Raw genomic sequence first — 24,734 nt, 5'->3', positions numbered from 1 at the left:
GTGCTGGCTCTCAGGGATGCGCTCCATGAGATGCTGCCGTGTACTTCAGCATCTCCCTGTCTCCCGGTCACTTGGTGTCTGTCCTGGGGGTGATTTGGTCTCTCAGTGTCTCTGTCTTGGCGTCTCCTCCATGGATCTAAAGCACTTTGTAAGGAAAAGCCTCTTAAGTTCAGCATTCCCAAGGGATTGCAGCCATGGAGGGGCTGAGGGGGGGCGGAACGGTGTTTGCAGTGAGGCAAACTGGCCTTGGAGGCTGGCTTTCCTCCTTAGGTTGGTTCACATCCATGCCTGGGACCGTCCTGGTGCAGTGATGCTGACATCCGCTTGTGATGGACTGGGTTAGGCTTGGCCTCAGGTTTAGGGGTGGGGATGGGTAGATTTAGAGATACCCGGTCTGCAGAGGGAGGTGAAAGCATCGTTTCCTTGGAGGGCTGCTGATAAACCATCCCTGGCTTCAGATCTGAGCAGCTCCCACCTCTGGAATCCAGGCATCACGCTCCAGGAAGAACTGGAAGGAGCAAGCAGGGTATGGAAATACCAGGAGAACAAGACGCATCACGCTCCCCTCTATGATAATGAAAGGAGTATAAATGCAACTGCTCGAGAGACTGAAACCTTCCTTCCTCATAAAGCAGCACCACTTCCACGGCACCAGCTTCCTGCTCCTACCCAATCCACGCTCCCAAACGGCTCCCGTTACGGCTAAAGTGATGGCTGGAGCTGTTTCCTTCCCCTCAACACACATAAGGGTGTTAATGGTAGAAGAGATGCTCCTTCTGTGCCCTTAGGAGCAGAGCCGCTTATTCAATCCCGCAGCCTGAACGCGAAGGTTATTTAACACCGAGGGAGACACTTGCAAAGCTGTGCTGGAATAATAATGTCAGGGGGAAAGCAGCATTAATCAAAGTAATGCCAGTATAAATTAGGAAAGGCTCGGCCAATAAAGTGGGAATATATATAGTTGGAGGGAAAGAAATGCATAAAGTAGCCGCGGTAAGGGATAAAGCACCGGGATTGGAGTGCCGTGATTTAAAGCCCTTTCCCCCAGCATCCTTATTTGCAAGCCTGATTTGTTATCTCGCCCCAGGAAGCCAAAGAGATGATGAAGAGACTGGGTTTCTCCAACCATCTGCTGGCAAACGCATCCATCAGCACCGCAAGGTGCTCCTGTGCAAACACACCACTGCTTTCCAGCCAATGGAGGCAAAAGAGGTATCCCATTTAATGGGAATATCGGGGTTTGGCTTGGCTTGGCCTCGAGCACTGGTAGGGATGGGGCAGCCACTGCCTCTCTGGGCACCCTGGGGTTGGAACTGGATGATCCCCAACCCAAACCCACCCGCACATGCAAACCCATCACCCTGCTGCCATGAACGCCCGTGGCACATGGGGCTTTATCCCCTGGGAAGCACAGCTCCTCGCTGGGAAAGGCCAGCCCTGGAGCTATCAAGGGATTTATCCTGCATCTCAGGAGCTTTATTCGGTGCTGACGTTCAACCTTGGCTGCTTTTCCCACAGAAAGCTGGCCCCTGCCTCCCTGGAATGCTGCTTTAGCCCCACTTTGATTTATGGAAAGGCCCAAGAGGAGCCTGGGGATGGAGGGGGCTTGAAATTGGCCTCGTAGCTCTTATAGGCATAAGGGAAAAGGTGGGAAAACACCGTAGGAAACAGGTGGTGAGGTTTTTGGGGTCCCCACAGAAGCACCCAGCCCCACAGCAGCACCCCCTGCTTTCCCCTGCCCCTTTACCCATTGCTTTCACCCAGGCCTCAGCATCACCCCAGGATAGAGACTGTCTCTGCTGCCACCTTGATTTGTGCTCAGCTATTTAAAGCTCCGAGCTGGAGGCGACGTCTGGGCACTCACACTGGGAATGCCGAGTCCCACAGCCAGGGAAATGACCACAAAATGATTGGACCTGGAGCTGCTGGAGCTGGTCCAGAGGAGGCCACGAGGATGCTCAGGGGCTGGAGCAGCTCCCATAGGAGCCAGGCTGGGAACAGTGGGGCTGGAGAAGAGCAGCTTCTGAAAGGGGATGCAAGGATGCTGGAGAGGGACCTGCATCAGGGACTGGAGCGATGGGACAAGGGGTGATGGGTTCAGACTGGAACAGGGGGAGTTCAGCTTGGAGATAAGGAAGTTCTTCCCTGTGAGGGTGCTGGGACACTGGGATGGGTTGAATAGAGGAGGTTTGGATGCTCCATCCCATCAAGGCCAGGCTGGACGGGGCTTGGATCAACCTGCTCTAGTGGAAGGTGTCCCTGCCCCATAGAACTGGATGAGCTTTAAGGTCCCTTCCAACCCAACCCATTCCATGATTCCATGAAAACACAGACACTGCCCCCAGCCCCACTGCGGCCCCACCACTGCAGGACGCAGCTTTGCTGTCGATGGGGACCCAGGGCTGTGGTGACCCCTGAGCAGCAAACACCAGCATCACCCTTGCAAGCCCTGCTGTGATTTGCAGCCCTGGGAAGGGGTCAGGAAGCAGTTGATGGATGGATACGGAGTGGGAGCATCCCAGAGCAATGGGAGCTTCCCATTTCCCAGGGAACAGGCACATCCTGCTGGAGACTCAGCTCCTGGTAGGTTCCACCATGGTGATGGAGGAGATGGGGGTGTGATAGAGCAGGCCTGTAATTAGTGATGTGTGTGATGCCCATCAGGGAGGCAATGGGGTTGCATGGGCTGAGGGACCACGGGAGGTGATAAATGCACCATTTGGGCCCTGAGCTGCCCATGGAAATGGGAGTTTCACCCCATTTCTCCCCAGACTTGGGGGGTAACAGCCATTAATGTGAACGGTCCCATCCGGAAACACCAAACCTGGAGGCTTTGGGAAGGGATGTCCATGGCTCCCAGCGCATCCACTGATGGGATGTGAGGGGTCAAAGAGCTGTTGGCACCAGTTTCCCTATGGGACATCCGGGAGCACCATGACCCCCCCCCCCCAGCCAAGCCTCCAGCAGATCCTATGGGAAGCCAGGATTCCAGGGAGCCGGAGCCTGCCCCGGGAGATTAATCATTACCCAAGTGCTGATGGAAGGAGCCGGTTAAACACCGAGATAAGGAGCCAGATAGAGCCGAGCTGCTCTGTTTGCATTGCAGGAGCTCAACCTGCTGGTGCAGCCGGCTGGAAACAGGGCCCTGTGGCCGGAGCCGGTGACCCGGCACGATGCCGCCCCGGAGCAATGCTCCGGCATTCCATGGCAGGGGTTGGAATGGGGTGAGCTTAAGGTCCTTTCCAACGCAAACCATCCCATGGTTAAAGCCATTCCCCTTGGCCTCTCCCTACAGGCCTTTGTCCCAAGCCCCTCTCCTGGTTTCCTGCAGCCCCTTGAGGCACTGGAGCTGCTCTAAGGTCTCCCCTTCAGGAGCCTTCTCTTCTCCATCACTCCTGGTCATGCTTCCAGGTAAACACCAGGCAGGACAGGATAGGATGAATGGAATGAGATGGGATGGGATGGGATGAATAGGATGGGATGAATGGGATGGGATGGGATGAATAGGATGGGATGAATAGGATGGGATGGATGGGATGGGATGGGATGGGATGGGTGTGGGATGGGTGGAATGGGATGGGATGGGATGGATCAGATGGAATGTAATGGGATGGGATGGATTAAGTGGGATGGGATGGGATGGGATGGGATGGGATGGGATGCATGGGATGGGATGGGATGCATGGGATGGGATGGGATGGGATGCATGGGATGGGTGGGATGGGATGGGGTGGGATGGGGTGGGTTAGGTGGGATGGGATGGGTGGAATGGGATGGGTGGGATGGGATGGGTGGGTGGGATGAGATGGGGTGGCATGGGGTGGGATGAGTGGGATGGGATGGAAAGGGATGGGGTGGGATGGGGTGGGATGGGATGGGGTGGGATGAGTGGGATGGGATGGGATGGGATGGGATGGGGTGGGATGGGATGGGATGGCTGGGATGGGATGGCTGGGATGGGGTGGTGCATGCAGAGAACATTCCAAAGGTCCCTCCCTGCAGTAGCATCCTTGGCTGCTGCAAACACAGAACTCGCTCCATTAAAGGAGCAGGAGGATCCTGCACTCCCCCCCCCCCAGGGCAGGGTCTGTGCCCCCTCCCCACGGTGCCAATTGCATCTTCTGCAGCAGAATGATCAAATGGGAGCTTTTGTGCCCGTTTCTAAGGGCCCGAGTGCCCAGGTCAGGCCGCCTCCATCAACCCACCCACATCTGCCTTGGCCATGGGGCCTCAGCTGGGAAGGGGATGGGGAACTGCTCCAGGGTCTTTCAAACACTGCTCATTGAAGTGCTCAGCCTCATCCAGCCCCTGCCCGGCTGCGAATCCCGCTGGGAATGCCACTGGGAATCCTTTAGCGAGATCCTGGAAGGGATTTGCCCCTAAGGAGGGGTTGTGCAGCAGCTCCCTGCTTTGGCTTGGGGACCCCGAGCAACCAACCACACACACAAATGGGTTCCAGGCACGCTGTCAGACCTCAGCGTGAGACTCCTCAGCACTGGAATTCCATGTGGGAGGTTGTTGTGATCCCGGGCTCGCCCGCAAGCGCAGCCTCAAGGTCTGGCAGCAGGCGATGGGAGGAAGCATCTCCTCATCCTCCTCTTCCTGCCCAAGGATTCACCCAAGGCCACGCTGGGACGTGGGTGCCTGAGCAAGGCAGGAAGCAGGAGAGCATCGAGGATGCTCCAGTAGAGCTGCTCGTGTGCAGGCACGTTGGGGTGGGGGCCGCTTTAAAAAATCGGTTTAAATCTGGCTTTTTTAGTAAAATCCAGGGTTTATTTCCAAAGGAAAAGCTTCTTTTTGGCAGGAACCCCCCCTCTCTGCAGCCAGAAGCCCCAGCACAAGCACTGCCAGGTCTGCTGGGCCGTGCTCCAGCTCTGCTCCTCCACTGGGGCCACCTCCCCAGTACAAATCACCCCCCACTTCCCAGCACCAAGGGGCCCTCTTCCCCTCACCCCATCAGGCTGGACCCTTCGGGATGGAGAAGGGCAGGGGGGGCCCTGCGGTTCCCCCATCCCTGGGGTCTCAGTGGGGTCCGCAGGGGCTCCTGGAGTCACCCCAACACCAAGAACCGGGGTCCCAGGGGGATGCACGGGACTCAGGCTGGATGGGGGGCTCCGCAGGTGGGAATCCACGCTGGGTCCTCCCCCCTACACCATCCCTAGCGCTGGGGGGGTCCCCAAAAGGCCCGGATGGGGTGGGGGGGGGATGTCCCGGCGCGGAGGGTGGGGGTCGGGGAGGGGCTGAGGGCTCCCGGCCCTGGTCCCGGTCCCTGTTCCGTTCCCGGTCCCGTTCCTGGTCCCGGTTCCTCCCCCGTTCCCGGATCCGGTCCCGGTCCCAGCCCCGTTCCCGTTCCCTTTCCCGTTCCCGTTCCGGTCCGTTCCGTTCCCAGCCCCGTTCCCTCTCCGCTCCCGTTCCCGGCCCTGGTCCCGTTCCCAGCCCCGTTCCCGTTCCCGTTCCGGTCCGTTCCGTTCCCAGCCCCGTTCCCTCTCCGTTCCTGTTCCCGGCCCTGGTCCCGTTCCCAGCCCCGCTCCCGTTCCGGTCCGTTCCGTTCCCAGCCCCGTTCCCTCTCCCCTCCCGTTCCCGGCCCTGGTCCCGTTCCCGCTCCCGTTCCCGTTCCGGTCCGTTCCGTTCCCAGCCCCGTTCCCTCTCCGCTCCCGTTCCCGGCCCTGGTCCCGTTCCCAGCCCCGTTCCCGTTCCCGTTCCGGTCCGTTCCGTTCCCAGCCCCGTTCCCTCTCCGCTCCCGTTCCCGGCCCTGGTCCCGTTCCCAGCCCCGTTCCCGTTCCCGTTCCGGTCCGTTCCCAGCCCCGTTCCCTCTCCGCTCCCGTTCCCGGCCCTGGTCCCGTTCCCAGTCCCGTTCCCGTTCCGGTCCGTTCCGTTCCCAGCCCCGTTCCCGCTCCGCTCCCGTTCCCGGCCCTGGTCCCGTTCCCAGCCCCGTTCCCGTTCCCGTTCCGGTCCGTTCCGTTCCCAGCCCCGTTCCCTCTCCGCTCCCGTTCCCGGTCCCAGCCCTCCCGGGGGCGGGGCGCTCCCATCCCGGCTCGGCGGCGGCGGCGGCGGAGCCGATCCCGGCCCGTCCCGAGCAGCGCCTCGGAGCCACGGCCACGATGGCTCCGTCCCCCCCCTCCGCCGCCGCCGCTTGAAGGTTACCGGGGCCGGGCTGGAAGCGGAGCGGAGGGGGCCCGGGGTCGGGGCAGGGAGGGGGGGGGGAGCCCCGGAGCCGGCAGCGCGCCCGGTACCGGCGCTGGAGCGGTTGAAGCGGGCTCTTACCGGTTGAAGATGCACTTGTTCCGGAGCTCCAGCTACGAGATCCGGCTGGAGGGCGAGGGGGGCAGCCTGCCCCGCATCCAGGGCATCCGCTGGGTGAGTGCGCGCTGCATGGGGACCCCGCTCTCAGCATCACTCCCAGCGCTGCGGTTTGGGGTCCAAACACCCCCCCACCACCACCACCACATTGAGCTCGGCTTGGGATGGGATCGGTGACCCGAGCGCTGCTCCCCCTTCGGGAGCGCTCGCTGCGAGGTCAAGGAGCCCGCAGCCGGGCTCGACACGGGGCCGTTGTGGTCCTCATTGTGCTCCGGTACACGGTGACCGGCAGCACCCCCCGGCCCCGGTGTGCTCCCTGCGAGTGCAGCACATCCCGGCCTGGACCAGCTCAGGCTGTTCCTATGGGAGGGATTCATTCCGTGGCAGCAGGAGGATGCTCAGCATCGCGTCCTAGGGGTGCTGGGGGTCCCTGGGGTGCAAAACGCACCAGGTCTTAGAACCCCAGCCTGGTTTGGGTTGATGGGTTAAAGCTGCCCCAGCTCCAACCCCTGCCGCGGGCAGGGACCCCTTCCACTGGAGCAGGGGGCTCCAAGCCCCATCCAACCCGGCCTTGAAGGTCCCTACCCTTGGGCTTTTGTCCCCTTTGGGCTGGGATGCGACCCCATCACAACCTTCACCTTCCCTCATGCTTGACCCGAGACAGAGGGGTTTAAGGCAGAAAGTGAAATTCCTTTAAGGAAGCAGCCCCCCCGTCAGCATTCCTGTGCAGCAAATGAGGCATTTTCCCTCTGGTTTTCCCTGATTTTGGTTTTTTTCCTCCTTGGGACTTTGAGGAACTTCATTTCGGGAGGGGTTTGGAGTGGCTGAAGGCAGGGATGTGGGAGCAGGAGCAGGCGGGTGCATCGCTGTGTGGTGGCACCAGTGTGGCAGGGATGGCTCCTGGCTCTGGGATCGCTCTGTGCACGGAAAGGGGATTTCTCCCCACTTCCTACAGGTATGGGAGAGGGGAAGGGCAGGGAATGAGCTGGCCGTGCCTTGGAGCAGCACCATTGTCCCTTGTCCCCATCTCCTGGCAACTCCTCCTCGCATCCTGGCTCCGTCTCGTCCCTCCTGGGAACCTGCTTCCCTGATCCCAGGGCAAAATCCCTCCGTGCTGCGAGGCTCCCATTCCCTGGCATCAGCAGGACATCACAGCCCGGAATCCCCAAGCAGCTCCATCCTTCACTGCCAGCATCCAAGCGCTGCATCCCTGGAGGGACAGTGGGGGCAATGAGTCCCCCAGCCCCATTCCCAAGGAGGATCCCAAGGGATCCTCAAGGCCCTGGCTGGCTGCCGTGCCCTTTGAGCCTGCGGATGGGCGAGGACTTTCTCCGGAGCCGTAAAGCCTGAAATAACTCCCGTTGTTTTCCTTGGGATCCCAAACAAAAGCAGCCCAGGAGCCTTGGCCGGCTGCCCTCCGCTGCCGGATTTCTGGAGACAGGCAGGATCCCAGCGCCCGGAGCAGGAAGATGGGAAGAGGCGACTCCTTAGGAAGCTCTTTGGAACGAGGCAGGGGGTGAGGGTGGGGGGAGAGCATCCTGTGGCTCTGGGATGCTTTGGGAAGGGGGATTGGAAGGGGGGGGGGGGGACCAGCTGGGAGAGCCTGCATGGGAGCAGCAGGAAAAGGCCAGGAGGGAGCCCTCATCCCTGGGTTGCACAAGTCTCCTCTGGTGTCCTTGTGAGCAGGATCACGACCCGTAGTGCGGGTTGGAAGCAGATGATTTAAGGCCCTTTCCAACCCAAACCCTTCCGTGCCCCTGGCTCCGTGCCTCAAGGACAAGGCCTCACTTAGGGGGTGATGGATGGGGCCCGGAGGGGGTGCCAGGGGAGGCAGCTCCATGCTCTTCAATAGGAGCAAACATTTGCTCTGCAATCTCCGGCACGTTTCCTGCCCCATGGGAGGGTCACGAGGCTCCGGAACGTTTGCAGAGGGAATAAGTCACCGTGTGCCAGGCTCGGGGACAGCATCGGGGCGGCCCCATGGAGCCGCTGCCCCATGGAGCCGCTGCCCCATCGGCTCCCTGCATCTCTCCTAGGCCGGTTGCAGCACGGCTGGTGGCTGCTCCAAAGGAGGATGGGGAAGCCTGGGGGGTATGGAAAGGGCTGGAGGAAGTGAGGGAGCTGCTGGAGTCGGGCAGGGTGTGAGCTGGAAGGGGTTGGGATGGGCAGGGAGGCGGCACAGGGCAGAGCATCCATCCCAGCACCCATCCCAGCACCCATCGGAAGTGGCCAGGAGGACCCCGTGGTTTCCCCTTAGCTCCTGGTGGATGGGTTTGTGCTTGGGTTCAGCTTCTGCACCCAATTGCTCCTGACTTCCTTAACTGAGGCTTCCACCCATCCCTCTTTGAGCTTGCTCCTTCCTCCCCACCCAGCAGATCCAAGGGGGGATGCGGGCCTGAAGATGCTGCTTTCCAAACCCCCACCACCTCAAGAGCCTTTAGAGCCTGAATTAAAGAGGGGGGAACCACAAACCCTTCCCCTTAAGGTGCCCCCATGAAGATGAAGCCACCCGAGGAGGGAGGGAGGGATGGTCCTCACCTTGCCCTGGGGTTAACGCTCGGGGTGCAGGAGCTGCCTTGGCCAGGGCAGCACAAGCAGAACAGGTCTGACGAGCCCGGTGCACCAGCACCGAGGCAGAGGTGTTTATTCAAGGCTGTGGCCATGCGGGAAGCCGGGAGCCCTCATCCCGCTGGGCAGCACTGGGAATAGGGATGAGCTTCCAGGTCCTTTCCAGGCCAAACCCTTCCAGGATTCCAGGATCCACTCTCGGAAGGGGAAAGCTGGGAGAGAAATGAACGCGAGGATTCAAAAGCCCCCGCTGATGGGGATAGAAGATGAGGACTCAAGCGTGATCCAGCCCCATTCCCGGGGGAGCTGAGCCTGGCTCCGGATGGGCAGTTGGCGCTCAGCATCCCGGACAGCAGGGATACAGATCCAGCCCCATCGCGTGCTGGGATGGGGACCACTGTGGGATGCAGGACCCCTATGGGTGCTATAGGGTGGAGGGGGGACATGGCAGAGCCCACACAGCCACCAACCCCCTTCCCTTTGGACTTCCAGACCCCGCTCTTGGACACGGAATCCAGCCTGGACTATGGACACAGCCTCACGCAGGTGGGAAAACCCACGGGGATGTGAGTTGTGGGGTCCTCAGCCTGCCTTCGGGTTGGTCAATCCCTTGGGATCAGCCGTTCCTGGGGGTGGGAGATGGAGATCCCGGGGTGCTGGGGTGGGGGGGACGGGACATGGAGGTGTCAGCACAGCGAGGATTCACCACCCGTATCCTGCTTCCCATGTATGATCCCTTCAGGCATCCCCGGATAGGATCTGGCGAGCAGGGAAGCTCCTTTACATCCACCTCACCAGCACCCGGCCGGGCCTCATCCGGGACCACAAGCATCACCTGCGGCACCACAGGTAGGAGCATCGGTACCCGCTGTACTGGGGGGGAACCAGGCGAGGATGGGGACCCCAACATAGGATCATGGAATGCGTTGGGTTGGAAGGGACCTTAAAGCTCATCCAGGTCCGACCCCAAGGCCATGGACAGGGACCCCTTCCACTGGAGATGGCTTTGAACAGTGCCAGGGATGGGGCATCCAAACCTTCTCCATTGAGCCCATCCCAGTGTCCCAGCACCCTCTTCTCCCTTATCTCCAAGCTGAACTCCCCCTGTTCCAGTCTGAATCCATCACCCCTTGTCCCATCACTCCAGTCCCTGATGCAGGTCCCTCTCCAGCATCCTTGTAGCCCCCTTCAGCCACTGGAAGCTTCTCTCCTCCAGCCCCAATGTTCCCAGCCTGGCTCCTATGGGAGCTGCTCCAGCCCCTGAGCATCCTCATGGCCTCCTCTGGACCAGCCCCAGCAGCTCCACGTCCTTGAGGCCACCACAACCAGTTGCAGCATCCAAGTGGGGTCTGCCCAGAGCAGAGCAGAGGGGCAGGATCCCCCTCCCTGAGCTGCTTCTTGCTCAGGGGGGGAAGCAGATGGAGGTGGTGGTGGGAGTGTTCTGAGCTTCTCATTGTCCAACACCCCCCAGTGCTCCCCAGGCTGCTCCGCTCCTCCTGCCCCATCCCATGCAGGCTTCCCTATGGGGCAGCCCCATTCCAGGCTGGATCTACCCTTTGTACCCCTGCAGGCGGTGCTGCTCCGGCCGGGAGCTGGTGGATTGGCTGCTCAGCACCGGGCTGGCCCTGCAGACCCGCAGCCAAGCCATCGGCATCTGCCAGGTCCTGGTGGATGGAGGCGTCCTGACGCACGGTGAGGCTCCTGCACGGCTCCCAGAGGTGCCCACGGCACCCATTGGGTGCCCCGTGGGTGCCTGGGTGTGCTGATGGGCGCTGTTCCCCATGCAGTGAAGCAGGAGTGGCATTTCCAGGACAAGGACACCCAGTTCTATCGCTTTGCCGAGCTGGAGCTGAGCCCCGATCCCGGCGCTGGGCTCCGGGATGCGGAGGAGCTGCTGGAGGCTTTGGCATTCCTGGCTCAGCTGGGTGCCGATGCGCTGCTCACCATGGCCCTGCGCAAGCCGTGAGTGGGCGAGGGGATGTAGAGGGATGTGGAGGGTGACGGGGTTCATCCCATGGGGGACCAAAGGGGCTCCTGTGGATGAGGGGAGGACCCGAGCATCCTTTCAACGGCTTGGGGTTCCTTCCTTGCATGGGAAGGGATTGTGGCTGGAGAGGGCCTATGGGTGCTGCTCACCCCCTGCTCCCCCTCCCAGGCCTGCTCAGCGCACGGAGGATGAGCTGGAGCTCATATTCGAGGAGCTGCTCCACATCAAAGCCGTGGCTCATCTCTCGCGCTCGGTGAGTGCCCGGTGTGTGCATCCCCGCATCCTCCTGCATCCCACCGCTTCCCAGCCGAGCATCCTCTCCTGGCCCTCTCTGAGCAGCCTTTCCCCGAGCCCGTGGGTGTCCCACCCTCCCCGAGCTCCAGGCTGGGATGATCCCAATGGAAGGGCCTCTTGCTGCAGGTGAAGAGGGAGCTGGCGGCCGTGCTGATGTTCGAGTCGCACCAGAGAGCAGGCACCGTGTGTAAGTACCGTGTGTCCCATGGGACAGCCCAAAGGAAGGGTCCCCAGCCTGGGGAGGGGGACATGACACATCTGGAGCCTTGGGCATCAGCATGGGTGCTCCTGATGTCTCTTTGTGGACCAGGGATGGAGGGGACCAGAGAAATCATTGCATGGGGGCAGGATGGGGACGATGATGAGGGATGCTTAGGATGGGGGGGATGATGAGGGATGCTTGGGGGCTTGAGACGAAGAGGATGTTGAGGGATGCTTGGGATGAGGGGGATGATGAGGGATGCTTGGGGGCTCAGGATGAGGAGGATGCTGAAGGATGCTTGGGAGCTCGGGATGAGGAGGATGCTGAAGGATGCTTGGTGGCTTGGCATGAGGAGGATGCTGAAGGATGCTTGGGGGCACAGGATGAGGAGGATGCTGAAGGATGCTTGGGGGCTCAGGCATGAGGAGGATGCTGAAGGATGCTTGGGGGCACAGGATGAGGAGGATGCTAAAGGATGCTTGGGGGCACTGGATGAGGAAGATGCTGAGGGATGCTTGGGGGCTCAGGATGAGGAGGATGCTGAGGGATGCTTGGGGGCTTGGCATGAGGAGGATGCTGAAGGATGCTTGGGGGCTCGGGATGGGGAGGAGGAGGAAGGATGCTTTGGATCTCCCCTTCCTCAACCTCTGGATGCTGTCCTTGACCCGCAGTGTTCAGCCAAGGAGACAAAGGCACCTCGTGGTACATCATCTGGAAGGGCTCAGTGAACGTGGTCACCCACGGCAAGGTCAGTCCTGCCCCATCCAGCCCCCCCCCATGTCCCTTCTCCCCCCCCCCCCCCCAGTATTGCCCTTCACCCTGCATGTCCCGTCCGCCCCCCAAAAGGGCTTGGTGACCACCCTGCACGAGGGGGACGACTTTGGGCAGCTGGCTCTGGTGAACGATGCTCCCCGTGCGGCCACCATCATCCTGCGAGAGGACAACTGCCACTTCCTGCGTGTGGACAAGCAGGACTTCAACCGCATCCTCAAGGTGGGCAGGGCTCCGGGGGGCCCCTAAGGGGTTCTTTTTTTGGGGGGGGGGGGGCAAGCGGGCAGCCCTGAAGGGGCAGAGCTGCTGGGTCCTCCCTGCAGGACGTGGAGGCCAACACCATGCGCCTGAAGGAGCACGGGAAGGTGGTGCTGGTCCTGCAGAAGAACCTGCAGGGGGGCAGCAACCAGCCAGCCACGGCGCGGAGCAGCAGGTGATGGCTCGGGTCCAGCCCTCCTTGTGGCCACCGCCATGCCACTTGTCCCCGTGCAAACCCTGCTTGTCCCTCTGCATCCCCTGCTTGTCCCTCTGCATCCCCTGCTTGTCCCTCTGCATCCCCTGCTTGTCCCTCTGCATCCTCTGCTTGTCCCTCTGCCTCCCCTGCTTGTCCCTCTGCCTCCTCTCCTTTTCCCTCTGCATCCCCTGCTTGTCCCTCTGCATCCTCTCCTTGTCCCTCTGCCTCCCCTGCTTGTCCCTCTGCCTCCTCTCCTTTTCCCTCTGCATCCCCTGCTTGTCCCTCTGCATCCTCTCCTTTTCCCTCTGCATCCCCTGCTTGTCCCTCTGCATCCCCTGCTTGTCCCTCTGCATCCCCTGCTTGTCCCTCTGCATCCTCTCCTTGACCCTCTCCATCCCCTGCTTGTCCCTCTGCATCCCCTGCTTGTCCCTGTGCATCCCCTGCTTGGCCCTGTGCATCCCCTGCTTGTCCCTCTGCATCCTCTCCTTGTCCCTCTGCATCCTCTCCTTGTCCCTCTGCATCCTCTGCTTGTCCCTCTGCATCCTCTCCTTGTCCCTCTGCATCCTCTCCTTGTCCCTCTGCATCCTCTGCTTGTCCCTCTGCATCCCCTGCTTGTCCCTCTGCCTCCTCTCCTTTTCCCTCTGCATCCTCTCCTTGTCCCTCTGCATCCCCTGCTTGGCCCTCTGCATCCTCTGCTTGGCCCTGTGCATCCTCTGCTTGTCCCTGTGCATCCTCTCCTTGTCCCTCTGCATCCCCTGCTTGTCCCTCTGCATCCTCTCCTTGTCCCTCTGCATCCTCTGCTTGTCCCTCTGCATCCTCTGCTTGTCCCTCTGCATCCCCTGCTTGTCCCTGTGCATCCTCTGCTTGTCCCTCTGCATCCCCTGCTTGTCCCTCTGCCTCCTCTCCTTTTCCCTCTGCATCCCCTTCTTGTCCCTCTGCCTGGGATCAGGAGGCCCTGAGGGTGCCCCATCCTTCCCTGATGTGCCCTGGCTCTTTCCTCCAGGTACTTGGTGATGGCTGGGACACCGGAGAAGATCCTGGAGCATCTCCTGGAGTTCATGAGGCTCGATGCCACGCTCTATGACCCTGTGGGTAGGTTGGGGGGGGGGTCCATGTCTCACCTCCCAAAGCCACCTTGATGGGCATGGGGCTGGAGGGGGACCAGACGGAGCAGGAGCACCTTATTCCTGGGGTTCCACCCCAAAATCTGCTCCTCCCACCCTAACCCCTCCCATGAGCTGGGAAAAGGAGGCAGCATCTGGCCCGAGAGCATCCCTGCATCTCCCCCTGCCTTTGGAGAGGAGCAAAACCGGTCCAGGAGGGAACCAGGAGATGTCCCCAGTGGGCAAAAGATGGAGCTGGAGCCGGGACACTCCATGGATGCTGCTCTTTGGCTCCAGCCTCTTCCCTCCCCACATCCTGCAGCCCCCAACCCATTCCATGCCCTTTAGGAGCTGAACTTGGGCTTTGGGCGCAGGGAAGGATGGGCAATGATGGTCTGGTCTCTTCCAGACACGCTGCTGGGGGATTTCCTGCTCACCTACACCGTGTTCATGCCGACCTCGCAGCTCTGCAGGGCTCTGCTGCACCAGTATCCTTCTGTGCTGGAGCTGGGCCCCATCCTGCTTCACCCAGCGGCACCGCAGGGGTTGCCCAGGCGACCCTCGATCATGGAATGGGTTGGGTTGGACGGGACCTTAAAGCTCATCCAGTCCCCACGGGCAGGGACCCCTTCCACCGGAGCAGGGTGCTCCAAGCCCCTGTGTCCAACCTGGCCTTGATGGGATGGAGCATCCGAACCTTCTCCGTTCAACCCATCCCAGTGTCCCAGCACCCTCAAAGGGAAGAACTTCCTTATCTCCGAGCTGAACTCCCCCTGTTCCAGTCTGAACCCATCACCCCTTGTCCCATCGCTCCAGCCCCTGATGCAGGTCCCTCTCCAGCATCCCTGTAGCCCCCTTCAGCCACTGGAAGCTGCTCTGAGCTCTCCATGCAGCTCCTCTGCTCCAGCATCCCCCCATGCCCTTGGGCAGGGGGCACATCCCCATCTCCCTCCCCACATTAAGGGAACTCCCTGCCTGCTCCCCACCACCCCTTGACTGGTCCCAGTTTCCGTGCGGAGCCCATGGAGGGCTCGGAGCAGGATAAGGCCACCTATTCCCTGCACAAGCGCCGCAAGATCCTGCGCCTGGTGAGCCAGTGGGTGCTGCTCTACGGGCGGCTGCTGCAGGGCGACCGCAGCACCACGGCCCTGCTGCAGGTACCAGCACCACCGGGGATGGCGATGGGATGGGATGGGATGGGACATGGGGGTGTCCCCAGTGGGGTCTGCCTGGGACATCCCCCCTATGGACCACGAGCATCTCCCTCCTGCAGAACCTGGCGGACCTGGCGAGCCAGGACCCCCGCCTGGGTGCCATGGGCCAGGAGGCAGCGCCGGAGCGGCGGCGGCCCCGAGCGTGAGTCCCATGGGAGTAACAGCATCCGGAGTCATTAGGGATGGAAGGGACTTAGAGCTTAGGGCCACTTGGGGCTCTGCCCCCCAGTGCCACCGCTGGTGCCCCTGGTCCTGGGGCTGCACCCCTTGTGCCTGCAGTACTGGGCATCCCATGGGAATGGCTGGCAAAGCAATGGCTGTGTGGATTGGGGGGATGCCAGCGGCTCTCGGGTCGTCATAGCTATAGGTTTGGGGTTTCCCACTTATAGGGAGGGTGTCCCATAGGGATGCTCATGGGGTTTGGTGGGGATCCTGGGCTGCAGGACCTGGTTGTCCTTATGGAGATGCTCATAGGGCTTGGTGGGGACCTGGATGCTGGGGCTGCAAGATCTGGTTGTCCTTATGGGGATGCTCACGGGGCTTGGTGGGGACTTGGGGCTGCAGGACCTGGTTATCCTTGTGGGGATGCTCATAGGGTTTGGTGGGGACCTGGATCTTGAGGGCTGCAGGACCTGGTTGTCCTTATGGGGATACTCATGGGGTTTGGTGGGGACCTGGATCTTGAGGGCTGCAGGACCTGGTTGTCCTTATGGGGATGCTCATGGGGTTTGGTGGGGACCTGGATCTTGAGGGCTGCAGGACCTGGTTATCCTTATGGGGATGCTCATGGGGCTTGGTGGGGACCTGGGGCTGCAGGACCTGGTTATCCTTATGGGGATGCTCATAGGGCTTGGTGGGGACCTGGATCCTGGGGCTGCAGGACCTGGTTGTCCTTATGGGGATACTCATGGGGTTTGGTGGGGACCTGGATCTTGAGGGCTGCAGGACCTGGTTGTCCTTATGGGGATGCTCATGGGGTTTGGTGGGGACCTGGGCCTGCAGGACCTGGTTATCCTTATGGGGATGCTCATGGGGCTTGGTTGTGACCTGGATCCAGGGGGCTGCAGGACCTGGTTATCCTTATAGGGATGCTCATGGGGCTTGGTGGGGACCTGGGGCTGCAGGACCTGGTTATCCTTATGGGGATGCTCGTGGGAATTGGTTGTGACCTGGACCCAGGGGGCTGCAGGACCTGGTTGTCCTTATGGGGATGCTCATGGGGATTGGTGGGGACCTGGGGCTGCAGGACCTGGTTATCCCTAGTGCAGGCTTTAGGGCTCTAACCCCCCCTTTACCCCCTCTCTACAGGCTGGAGAATGGAGATGGGAGTGTTTCACCCCAGCCCAAGGTAGGGGAAGCCCTGGGGGGGGCACTTTGGGGCCCTTTGGGTACCCTGTGGGGTGTCTGATGGGCTGAAGCATCCTCCCCACCTCGGCCATAGGCTCAGGGCTCGGTGACCTGGTTGGGGAGCCAGGAGGAGGCGATTGTGAGCAGCACTTGTGCCTTGAGAGCCCAGGACAAAGGTAGTGCCCCACTGAGGGGTCTGTCCCCTCCCGGGGGGGAGGGACAACGCTGAAACCCCTTTCCCCCTCCCCTCCATCCCATAGTGCCCTATGAGATCTACCGAGCCGACCACTCCTGCCTGGTCACGGTGCTGCCCATCAACGCCTCGGTGCGGGATGTGCTGCGGTCCCTGGCCCCACGGCTGGGCCGTGATGGGGAGCACGTCCTGGTCAAGGTGAACTCGGCTGGAGGTGAGCGGGATGCTCCCTGCATTCCCTTATGGCAAAGGGGTTATCCCGTACCCAGCCGGGAACTGGACCCCTTCTCCCTCCTCTCTCCCATAGACAAAGTGGGGCTGCAGCTGGATGCTGTCGGGGTCTTCACAGCGCTGGGGCTCAACGAGAGGCTCTTTGCTGTGAGCGTGGAGGAGCTCAGCAGCTTGGTGAGCACAGGATGGGGGTCCTGGCATGGGCAGCACCAGCCAAGGGGGCTCTGGGGCTGTGCTGCCCCCCCCAGAGCATCTCCGTGTCGGGGTGTCCACCCCTTCGTGCTGCGGTACCGACGGCAGGAGGGCTCGAGCATCATCTCCTGTGCATAGACCCCGCATCCGGAGCAGTTGGGCCCCCAGGTTGGCTCCTCAGACACCCTGGACCTCATCAGCTCCAAGGACCTCGCCAGCCACCTCACCGACTACGACTGGAGCCTCTTCAAGAGCATCCATCAGGTAGGGCCACCAATGGAGGGGAGTCTATGGAGGAAAACCCCCCCATTGGGGTGCATTGAGGGCCCCCCCCCCATCGTGGCCCTTTGCAGGTGGAGATGCTGCACTTCGTCACGCGGCCGCCCCGGTTCCACGCCGTCACCACGGCCAACCTGGCGCGGGTGATGCGGCGCTTCAACGAGCTGCAGTTCTGGGTGGCCACCGAGCTCTGCCTCTGCGCCGACGTGGCCCGGAGGGCGCAGCTCCTCCGCAAGTTCATCAAGCTGGCGGCGCAGTGAGTGCCCGTCCCTATGGAGCCCCATGGAGCCCGTCCCCATCACATCCCTATGGAGCCTGTCCCCATGGAGCCCCATGGAGCCCGTCCCTATGGAGCGCATCCCTATGATGCCCCATGGAGCCCGTCCCTATGGAGCCCCATGGAGCCCGTCCCTATGGAGCCCCATAGAGCCCGTCCCCATCACATCCCTATGGAGCCTGTCCCCATGGAGCCCCATGGAGCCCCATGGAGCCCATCCCTATGGAGCCCATCCCTATGGAGCCCGTCCCCATCACATCCCCATGGAGCCCATCCCTATGGAGCCCCATGGAGCCCGTCCCTATGGAGCCCCATGGAGCCCGTCCCCATTACATCCCTATGGAGCCCGTCCCTATGGAGCCCCATGGAGCCCGTCCCTATGGAGCCCATCCCTATGGAGCCCCATGGAGCCCATCCCCATCACATCCCCATGGAGCCCATCCCTATGGATCCCATCCCTATGGATCCCATCCCTATGGATCCCTATGGAGCCTATCCCCATGGAGCCCCATGGAGCCCATCCCCATCACATCCCCATGGAGCCCATCCCTATGGATCCCATCCCTATGGATCCCTATGGAGCCTATCCCAATGGAGCCCCATGGAGCCCATCCCCATGGAGTCTGTCCCTATGGATCCCCACGGATCTCATCCCTATGGATCCCCACGGAGCCCATCCCCATGGATCCCATCCCTATGGATCCCCATGGATCCCATCCCCATGGAGCCCGTCCCTATGGATCCCCATGGATCTCATCCCTATGGATCCCCACGGAGCCCATCCCCATGGATCCCATCCCCATGGATCCCATCCCTATGGATCCCTATGGAGCCCATCCCCATGGATCCCCATGGAGCCCATCCCCATGGAGCCCATCCCTATGGATCCTGTCCCAATCACATCCCCATGGAGCCCTTCCCTATGGAGCCCCATGGAGCCCATCCCAATGGATCCCATCCCCATGGATCCCATCCCCACAGATCCAATCCCCATAGATTCCATCCCTATGGATCCCATCCCCACGGATCCCATCCCCACAGATCCCATCCCCACAGATCCCATCCCCACAGATCCCACAGGCACCTCCATTCCTGACCCCCATCCCCTCCCGCAGCCTCAAGGAGCAGAAGAACCTCAACTCCTTCTTCGCCGTCATGTTTGGTGTGAGCAACACGGCCGTCAGCCGCCTGGCCAGGACCTGGGAGGTGAGGGGCACCCGGAGCACCCCACCGGCACCCATGGGCTCTGAGCCAAGGGCCGGGATAACGGGATCATGGAATGGGTTGGCTCAAAGGGACCCTTAAAGCTCCTCCAGCTCCGTTCCCCCTTATCCCATCCCTTCATCCCTTATCCCAAGCCCCTCTCCCGGTGTCCTGCAGCCCCTTTAGGCACTGGAGCTGCTCCAAGGTGGGACCTTCTCCATCTCCAGCTCTCCGGCCCCATAGACCCATCTGGGTACCAAACCCCCTGCACCGGGGGGACAGCGGGCTCCAAACCTATTGCTTGGAGGGCCCGCGGCGATGCTGTGGGGTGGATGTGGGGTGCAGGAGGTGCTGGGGGGGGTCTCCAGGGCTGGGAATTGTGGGTGCTGGTGCCCAGGACCTTCTCCCTGCACAGAGGCTGCCCCATAAGATCCGGAAGCTGCACTCGGTGCTGGAGCGGATGCTGGTGAGTCCATATCCCCCTTCCCTGTATCCCCTTTCCCACCCCATATCCCACTTTGCACCCTATATCCCCCTTCACATCCTATATCCCCCTTTCCATCCCATATCCTTCTTGCCACTTCATATCCCCCTTCCAACCCTGTATCCCCCTTCTCATCCTGTATGCCCCTTCCCATCCTGTATCCCTCTCCTCATCCCATATTCCCCTTCCCTCCCTATATCCCCCTTCCCTGTATCCCCCTTCACATCCTGTATCCCCCTTCCTACCCAATATCCCCCTTCCTATCCCATATCCCCCTTCCCACCCTATACCCCTCTTCACCCCCTGTATCCCCCTTTGCATCCTATATCCCCCTTTCCATCCCATATCCTCCTTGCCATTCCATATCCCCCTTCCCACCCTATATCCCCCTTCCCTGTATCCCCCTTCCCTGTGTCCCCCTTCCCATCCCATATCCCCCTTCCCACCCTATATCCCCCTTCCCTGTATCCCCCTTCTCATCCCATATCCCCCTTCCCACCCTATATCCCCCTTCCCTGTGTCCCCCTTCTCATCCCATATCCCCCTTCCCACCCTATATCCCCCTTCCCTGTGTCCCCCTTCTCATCCCATATCCCCCTTCCCACCCTATATCCCCCTTCCCTGTATCCCCCTTCTCATCCCATATCCCCCTTCCCACCCTATATCCCCCTTCCCTGTGTCCCCCTTCTCATCCCATATCCCCCTTCCCACCCCGCATCCCCCTTCCCTCCCCATACCCCCGCTTCCCACCCCATATTCCCCTTTCCCAGCAGGCTTTATCCCTGTTTCCCAATGAGCACAAGGCCCCGGGGGTGCCATGAAGGTTCTGCCCTCCTCTTCCTCCCCTGGTCCCTGTGCCCTGCACTGATGCCCCGCTCCATCCCCAGGACCCATCCTGGAACCACAGGGTCTATCGCCTGGCCGTCGCCAAGCTGAGCCCCCCCATCATCCCCTTTGTGCCCCTTCTCCTCAAAGGTTGGTACCTGGGCTTGGGACGGGTGCTGGGGATCCCTATGGATGCATCCATGGGTCAGGAAGGCAGTGCTGAACCCCTCAATCCCCCCCGGTCCCTTGCAGACATGACGTTCATCCACGAGGGCAACCACACGCTGGCCGAGAACCTCATCAACTTTGAGAAGATGGTGAGTGGGGCCCTATCCCTTGGGATGGGGATCCAGGGCCTCCCCGGCCGTCCCTATGGGTGGGATATGGGGCAGGCCCCGCCGGGGATGGAGGGGATGAAGGGGGAGCCGGGCTGGCAGCAAGTGATGCTCATGCGTTGCCCGCAGCACATGATGGCCAAGAGCCTGCGTGTCCTGCAGCGCTGCCGCGGCCAGGCGCACGGTGAGCTCCTGTGGGAATGGGGCTGGGATCCTGCGGGAATGGGGCTGGGAATGGGGCTGGGAATGGGGCTGAGATCCTGTGGGAATGGGTCTGGGATCCTGTGGGAATGGGTCTGGGATCCTGTGGGAATGGGGCTGGGAATGGGGCTGGGATCCTGTGGGAATGGGGCTGGGATCCTATGGGAATGGGGCTGGGAATGGGGCTGGGATCCTGCGGGAATGGGGCTGGAAATGGGGCTGAGCTCCTATGGGAATGGGGCTGGGATCCTGTGGGAATGGGGCTGGGATCCTGTGGGAAAGGGGCTGGGATCCTGTGGGAATGGGGCTGGGATCCTGCGGGAATGGGGCTGGGAATGGGGCTGGGAATGGGGCTGGGATCCTGTGGGAATGGGGCTGGGAATGGGGCTGGGATCCTGCGGGAATGGGGCTGGAAATGGGGCTGAGCTCCTATGGGAATGGGGCTGGGATCCTGTGGGAATGGGGCTGGGATCCTGCAGGAATTGGGCTGGGATCCTGTGGGAATGGGGCTGGGAATGGGGCTGGGATCCTGTGGGAATGGTTCTGGGATCCTGCAGGAATGGGGCTGAGATCCCATGGGAATGGGGCTGGGAATGCGGCTGGGAATGGGGCTGGGATCCTGTGGGAATGGGGCTGGGATCCTATGGGAATGGGGCTGGGAATGGGGCTGGGATCCTGTGGGAATGGGGCTGGGAATGGGGCTGGGATCCTGTGGGAAGGGGGCTGGGATCCTGTGGGAATGGGGCTGGGATCCTGCGTGAATGGGGCTAGGAATGGGGCTGAGATCCTGTGGGAATGGGGCTGGGATCTGGGATCCTGTGGGAATGGGTCTGGGATCCTGTGGGAATGGGGCTGGGATCCTGCTGGATGGGGCTGAGCTCCAGTGGGAACGGGGCTGAGCCCCTGCCCTCTGCCCTCATCCAGCTCCACTCTCTCCGCTGCGAACCCGCTCTCAGCACCGGCCCGAGGACCCCACGGCTGTCCGGATGTCCACATGTAAGCCTGGCTGCATCCATCCATCATCCATCCATCATCCATCCATCATCCATCCATCATCCATCCATCATCCATCCATCATCTATCATCCATCATCCATCCATCATCCATCCATCATCCATCCATCATCCATCCATCATCTATCATCCATCATCCATCCATCATCCATCCATCCATCATCCATCCATCCATCCATCCATCCATCCATCATCCATTACCCATCATCCATCCATCCATCCATCCATCCATCCATCCATCCATCCATCCATCCATCATCCATTACCCATCATCCATCCATCCATCCATCCATCCATCCATCCATCCATCCATCCATCCATCATCCATCCATCATCCATCATCCATCCATCCATCCATCATCCATCCATCATCCATCATCCATCATCCATCATCTATCCATCCATCCATCCATCCATCCATCATCCATCATCCATCATCCATCCATCCATCCATCATCCATCCATCCATCCATCCATCCATCCATCCATCCATCCATCCATCCATCATCCATCCATCCATCCATCATCCATCCATCATCCATCCATCCATCCATCCATCCATCCATCCATCCATCATCCATCCATCCATCCCATCCATCCCATCCCCCCCATCCATCATCCATCCATCCATCCATCCATCCATCCATCCATCATCCATCCACCATCCATCCATCCATCCATCCATCCATCCACCCATCCATCATCCATCCATCATTCATAATCCATTAATCCATCCATCCATCCATCCATCCATCCATCCATCCATCCATCATCCATCCATCCATCATCCATCCATCCATCCATCCATCCATCATCCATCCATCATCCATCATCCATCATCCATCCATCCATCCATCATCCATCATCCATCCATCCATCCATCCATCCATCCATCCATCCATCCATCCATCATCCATCATCCATCATCCATCATCCATCCATCCATCCATCATCCATCCATCATCTATCATCCATCATCCATCCATCATCCATCCATCCATCCATCCATCCATCCATCCATCCATCCATCATCCATCATCCATCCATCCATCCATCATCCATCCATCATCTATCATCCATCATCCATCCATCATCCATCCATCCATCCATCCATCCATCCATCCATCCATCCATCATCCATCCATCCATCCATCCATCACCAGTCTATCATCCATCCATCCATCCATCATCCATCCATCCATCCATCCATCCATCCATCCATCCATCCATCATCCATCCATCCCCAATCTATCATCCATCCATCCATCCTTCCATCATCAATCATCCATCCATCCATCCATCCATCCATCCATCCATCCATCCATCCATCACCCATCCATCCATCCATCCATCATCCATCCATCATCCATCCATCCATCCATCCATCCATCCATCTATCCACCCCTGTGCTGGGACACCCACCATCCCTACGGGATGCGCAAGGGCGCGGCAGTGGAGGGGTCCATGGGATGTGGGTCCCTGGGGAGGGCTGATCCAGAGGTGATGGATGGGGACTGGGGGGGGACCCCATTCCTGACCCCATTGTCTGCCCCAGGCTCGGAGCAGTCGCTCAGCGTGCGCAGCCCCGTCTCTACCTGGGCCTATCTGCAGCACCTGAGAGCCATCGACAGCCAGAAGGAGCTGCTGCGGCTTTCCAGAGACCTGGAACCCTGACCCAGCCCGGAGCAGGGATGTGGCACTGGGGCTGCCCCATAGCTCTGCTCCCAGGAGCACCGGGCACGGGGCTGGGCTGGAGCCAGCCAAGAGCTGCTCCTGCTTGGCCTAAGAGGCAGAATTGGCCCGTGGGCACTGGGGCGAGCACTGGAGGTGCTGCATTCCCCTTTCCTCTCCGTGCAGCAGCCTTGGATTCGCTTCCCTGCTCCAGCCGGGAAGGAGGAAGGAGCCTGGATGCCCCCATTGCCGCCCATCCCGTGGGTACCAGGCTGGGAGATGCCGCTTCCCTATGGAGGACCTCAAGCCGGAGCATCCCCTATGAGCAGGGACCATGAGTCTGTCTCCATGAGGGTCTGCCTCCTGCTGCCCCATGGATCACAGGGGGTCTGCCCTTCCCTCTGGTGTGTCCCATGGGAGATGCTGGCTCCCATCCCATGGGAGCTGCGTGATCCCAGAACCATGGGGGAAATACCTTGATCCCCCCCCTCCCAGAACTGTTGGGGGTTAAAGCAGCCTCCTCCGTGCCTCAGTTTCCCCACATGGATGTGGGGCAGGATTAGCCATGTCCAGCCATGGGACAGCATCAGGCCTGGAGGGAAGGAAGCCGTGGGGGGGCCTCCTGATGGAGACGGGGACCTGCTCCAGCCATTCCCAACCCACGGCCACAAGCAGGGCTTAGGGGGTGATGCCTTTGGAGGAAGCAGTTGATGGACCCCAGGGGCCAGGACCCTCCGAGCGTCTTGATGCACGTGGAGCGCTTTGACAACGACCTCGAGCAGGCCTGGATGAAGCTGTGGGGCTCAGGGGACATCAGAGCCCATAAAGGGACCCACCACCATGGGTGCTGTGTGCCATGGCCAGGACACCGCAAGCCAAACCCTCACCAGCCTTGCCCCAAGGGCTACAAGGACCAGAGCATTGGTTGCCCTTCAAGCTGTGCACGTCGATGGGTTGATGACAATAAAGGTCCTATCACACCTAAAGGAGGTTCCAAGCAGCCACTTATGGGGTGGGAGGTGGGTTCCTTGCAGCTCCCAGCCCAATGCAAAGCTTTGGCTGGGGTGGTTGTGCTCAATGGGGCAGGAGGTTTCCAACCCCATCCCCATGCGTGGTCCCAGCAGTGCTCCCTGTCCCTTAAATGGGTCCAGAGGAGGCCATGGGGCTGGAGCCAGGCCTGCCCCTTTGCAAACAGGGAGCTTGTGCAATGGGCCAAGGGCAGCTTGGAGATGCTCTCGGAGGCAGGATGGGCGCTGAGCTGGTCCAATATAGGCCCCTTTGGGGGGCACACAGGATGTGCTCCGCAATGGGAATTGTCCTTCCTTGTGGATGTACCAAAACCCCCATCATCTGGGACCATCTCCCATTGGGATGCTCGGAACTGAGCCTGCTGTGGGCAGGGGAGAGGCTGGTGACCACACCAAGCAGGGGCTGAGCTTCCCGTTGGTGCTCCCTAGGGATGCTCCCTAGGGAATAGCAACCCCTTGCAGGGCAGGGACCGCCTCTGGGCTTGTCCCCTGGATGAGACCACAACGGGATCACCACAAAACCTGCTCCTTGATGCTGTGTCCCGGTGCTGCGGGAGGCCTC

The 24,734-nt window shown here is 60.8% G+C and overlaps 1 protein-coding gene across 2 annotated transcripts; it reads left to right on the top strand.

The window, feature by feature from the left end:
* The first annotated feature begins 6,190 nt into the window (after window positions 1-6,190).
* On the top strand, window positions 6,191-24,124 carry RAPGEF3 (Rap guanine nucleotide exchange factor 3). 2 transcript variants are annotated; one of them, XM_062630003.1, is made up of 27 exons: window positions 6,191-6,357; window positions 9,361-9,414; window positions 9,611-9,717; window positions 10,439-10,560; window positions 10,656-10,830; window positions 11,024-11,108; window positions 11,276-11,336; window positions 12,023-12,099; window positions 12,198-12,344; window positions 12,446-12,555; window positions 13,580-13,668; window positions 14,089-14,167; window positions 14,686-14,767; window positions 14,953-15,035; window positions 16,202-16,241; window positions 16,335-16,416; window positions 16,501-16,647; window positions 16,741-16,838; window positions 16,995-17,120; window positions 17,210-17,391; window positions 18,528-18,618; window positions 19,031-19,081; window positions 19,987-20,074; window positions 20,177-20,241; window positions 20,389-20,443; window positions 21,385-21,456; window positions 23,029-24,124. In XM_062630003.1, exons 1-27 carry the CDS (start codon window positions 6,274-6,276, stop codon window positions 23,145-23,147), a joined length of 2,571 nt encoding a protein of 856 aa, XP_062485987.1. In that variant the 5' UTR covers window positions 6,191-6,273; the 3' UTR covers window positions 23,148-24,124. The 2 variants fall into 2 exon arrangements, with proteins under 2 accessions (XP_062485987.1, XP_062485986.1); XM_062630002.1 differs by having other exon boundaries at window positions 6,192-6,357; window positions 14,686-14,836.
* The last annotated feature ends 610 nt before the right edge of the window (window positions 24,125-24,734 follow it).

Source organism: Pezoporus occidentalis, unplaced genomic scaffold (genome assembly GCF_034315485.1).
Source record: "Pezoporus occidentalis ecotype Australia unplaced genomic scaffold, CSIRO_AGI_Poc_V1 ctg345, whole genome shotgun sequence".
Lineage (NCBI taxonomy): Eukaryota > Metazoa > Chordata > Aves > Psittaciformes > Psittacidae > Pezoporus > Pezoporus occidentalis.
Note: the sequence above shows the minus strand (reverse complement) of the source record. Positions and strands in the feature narration are given on the sequence as shown.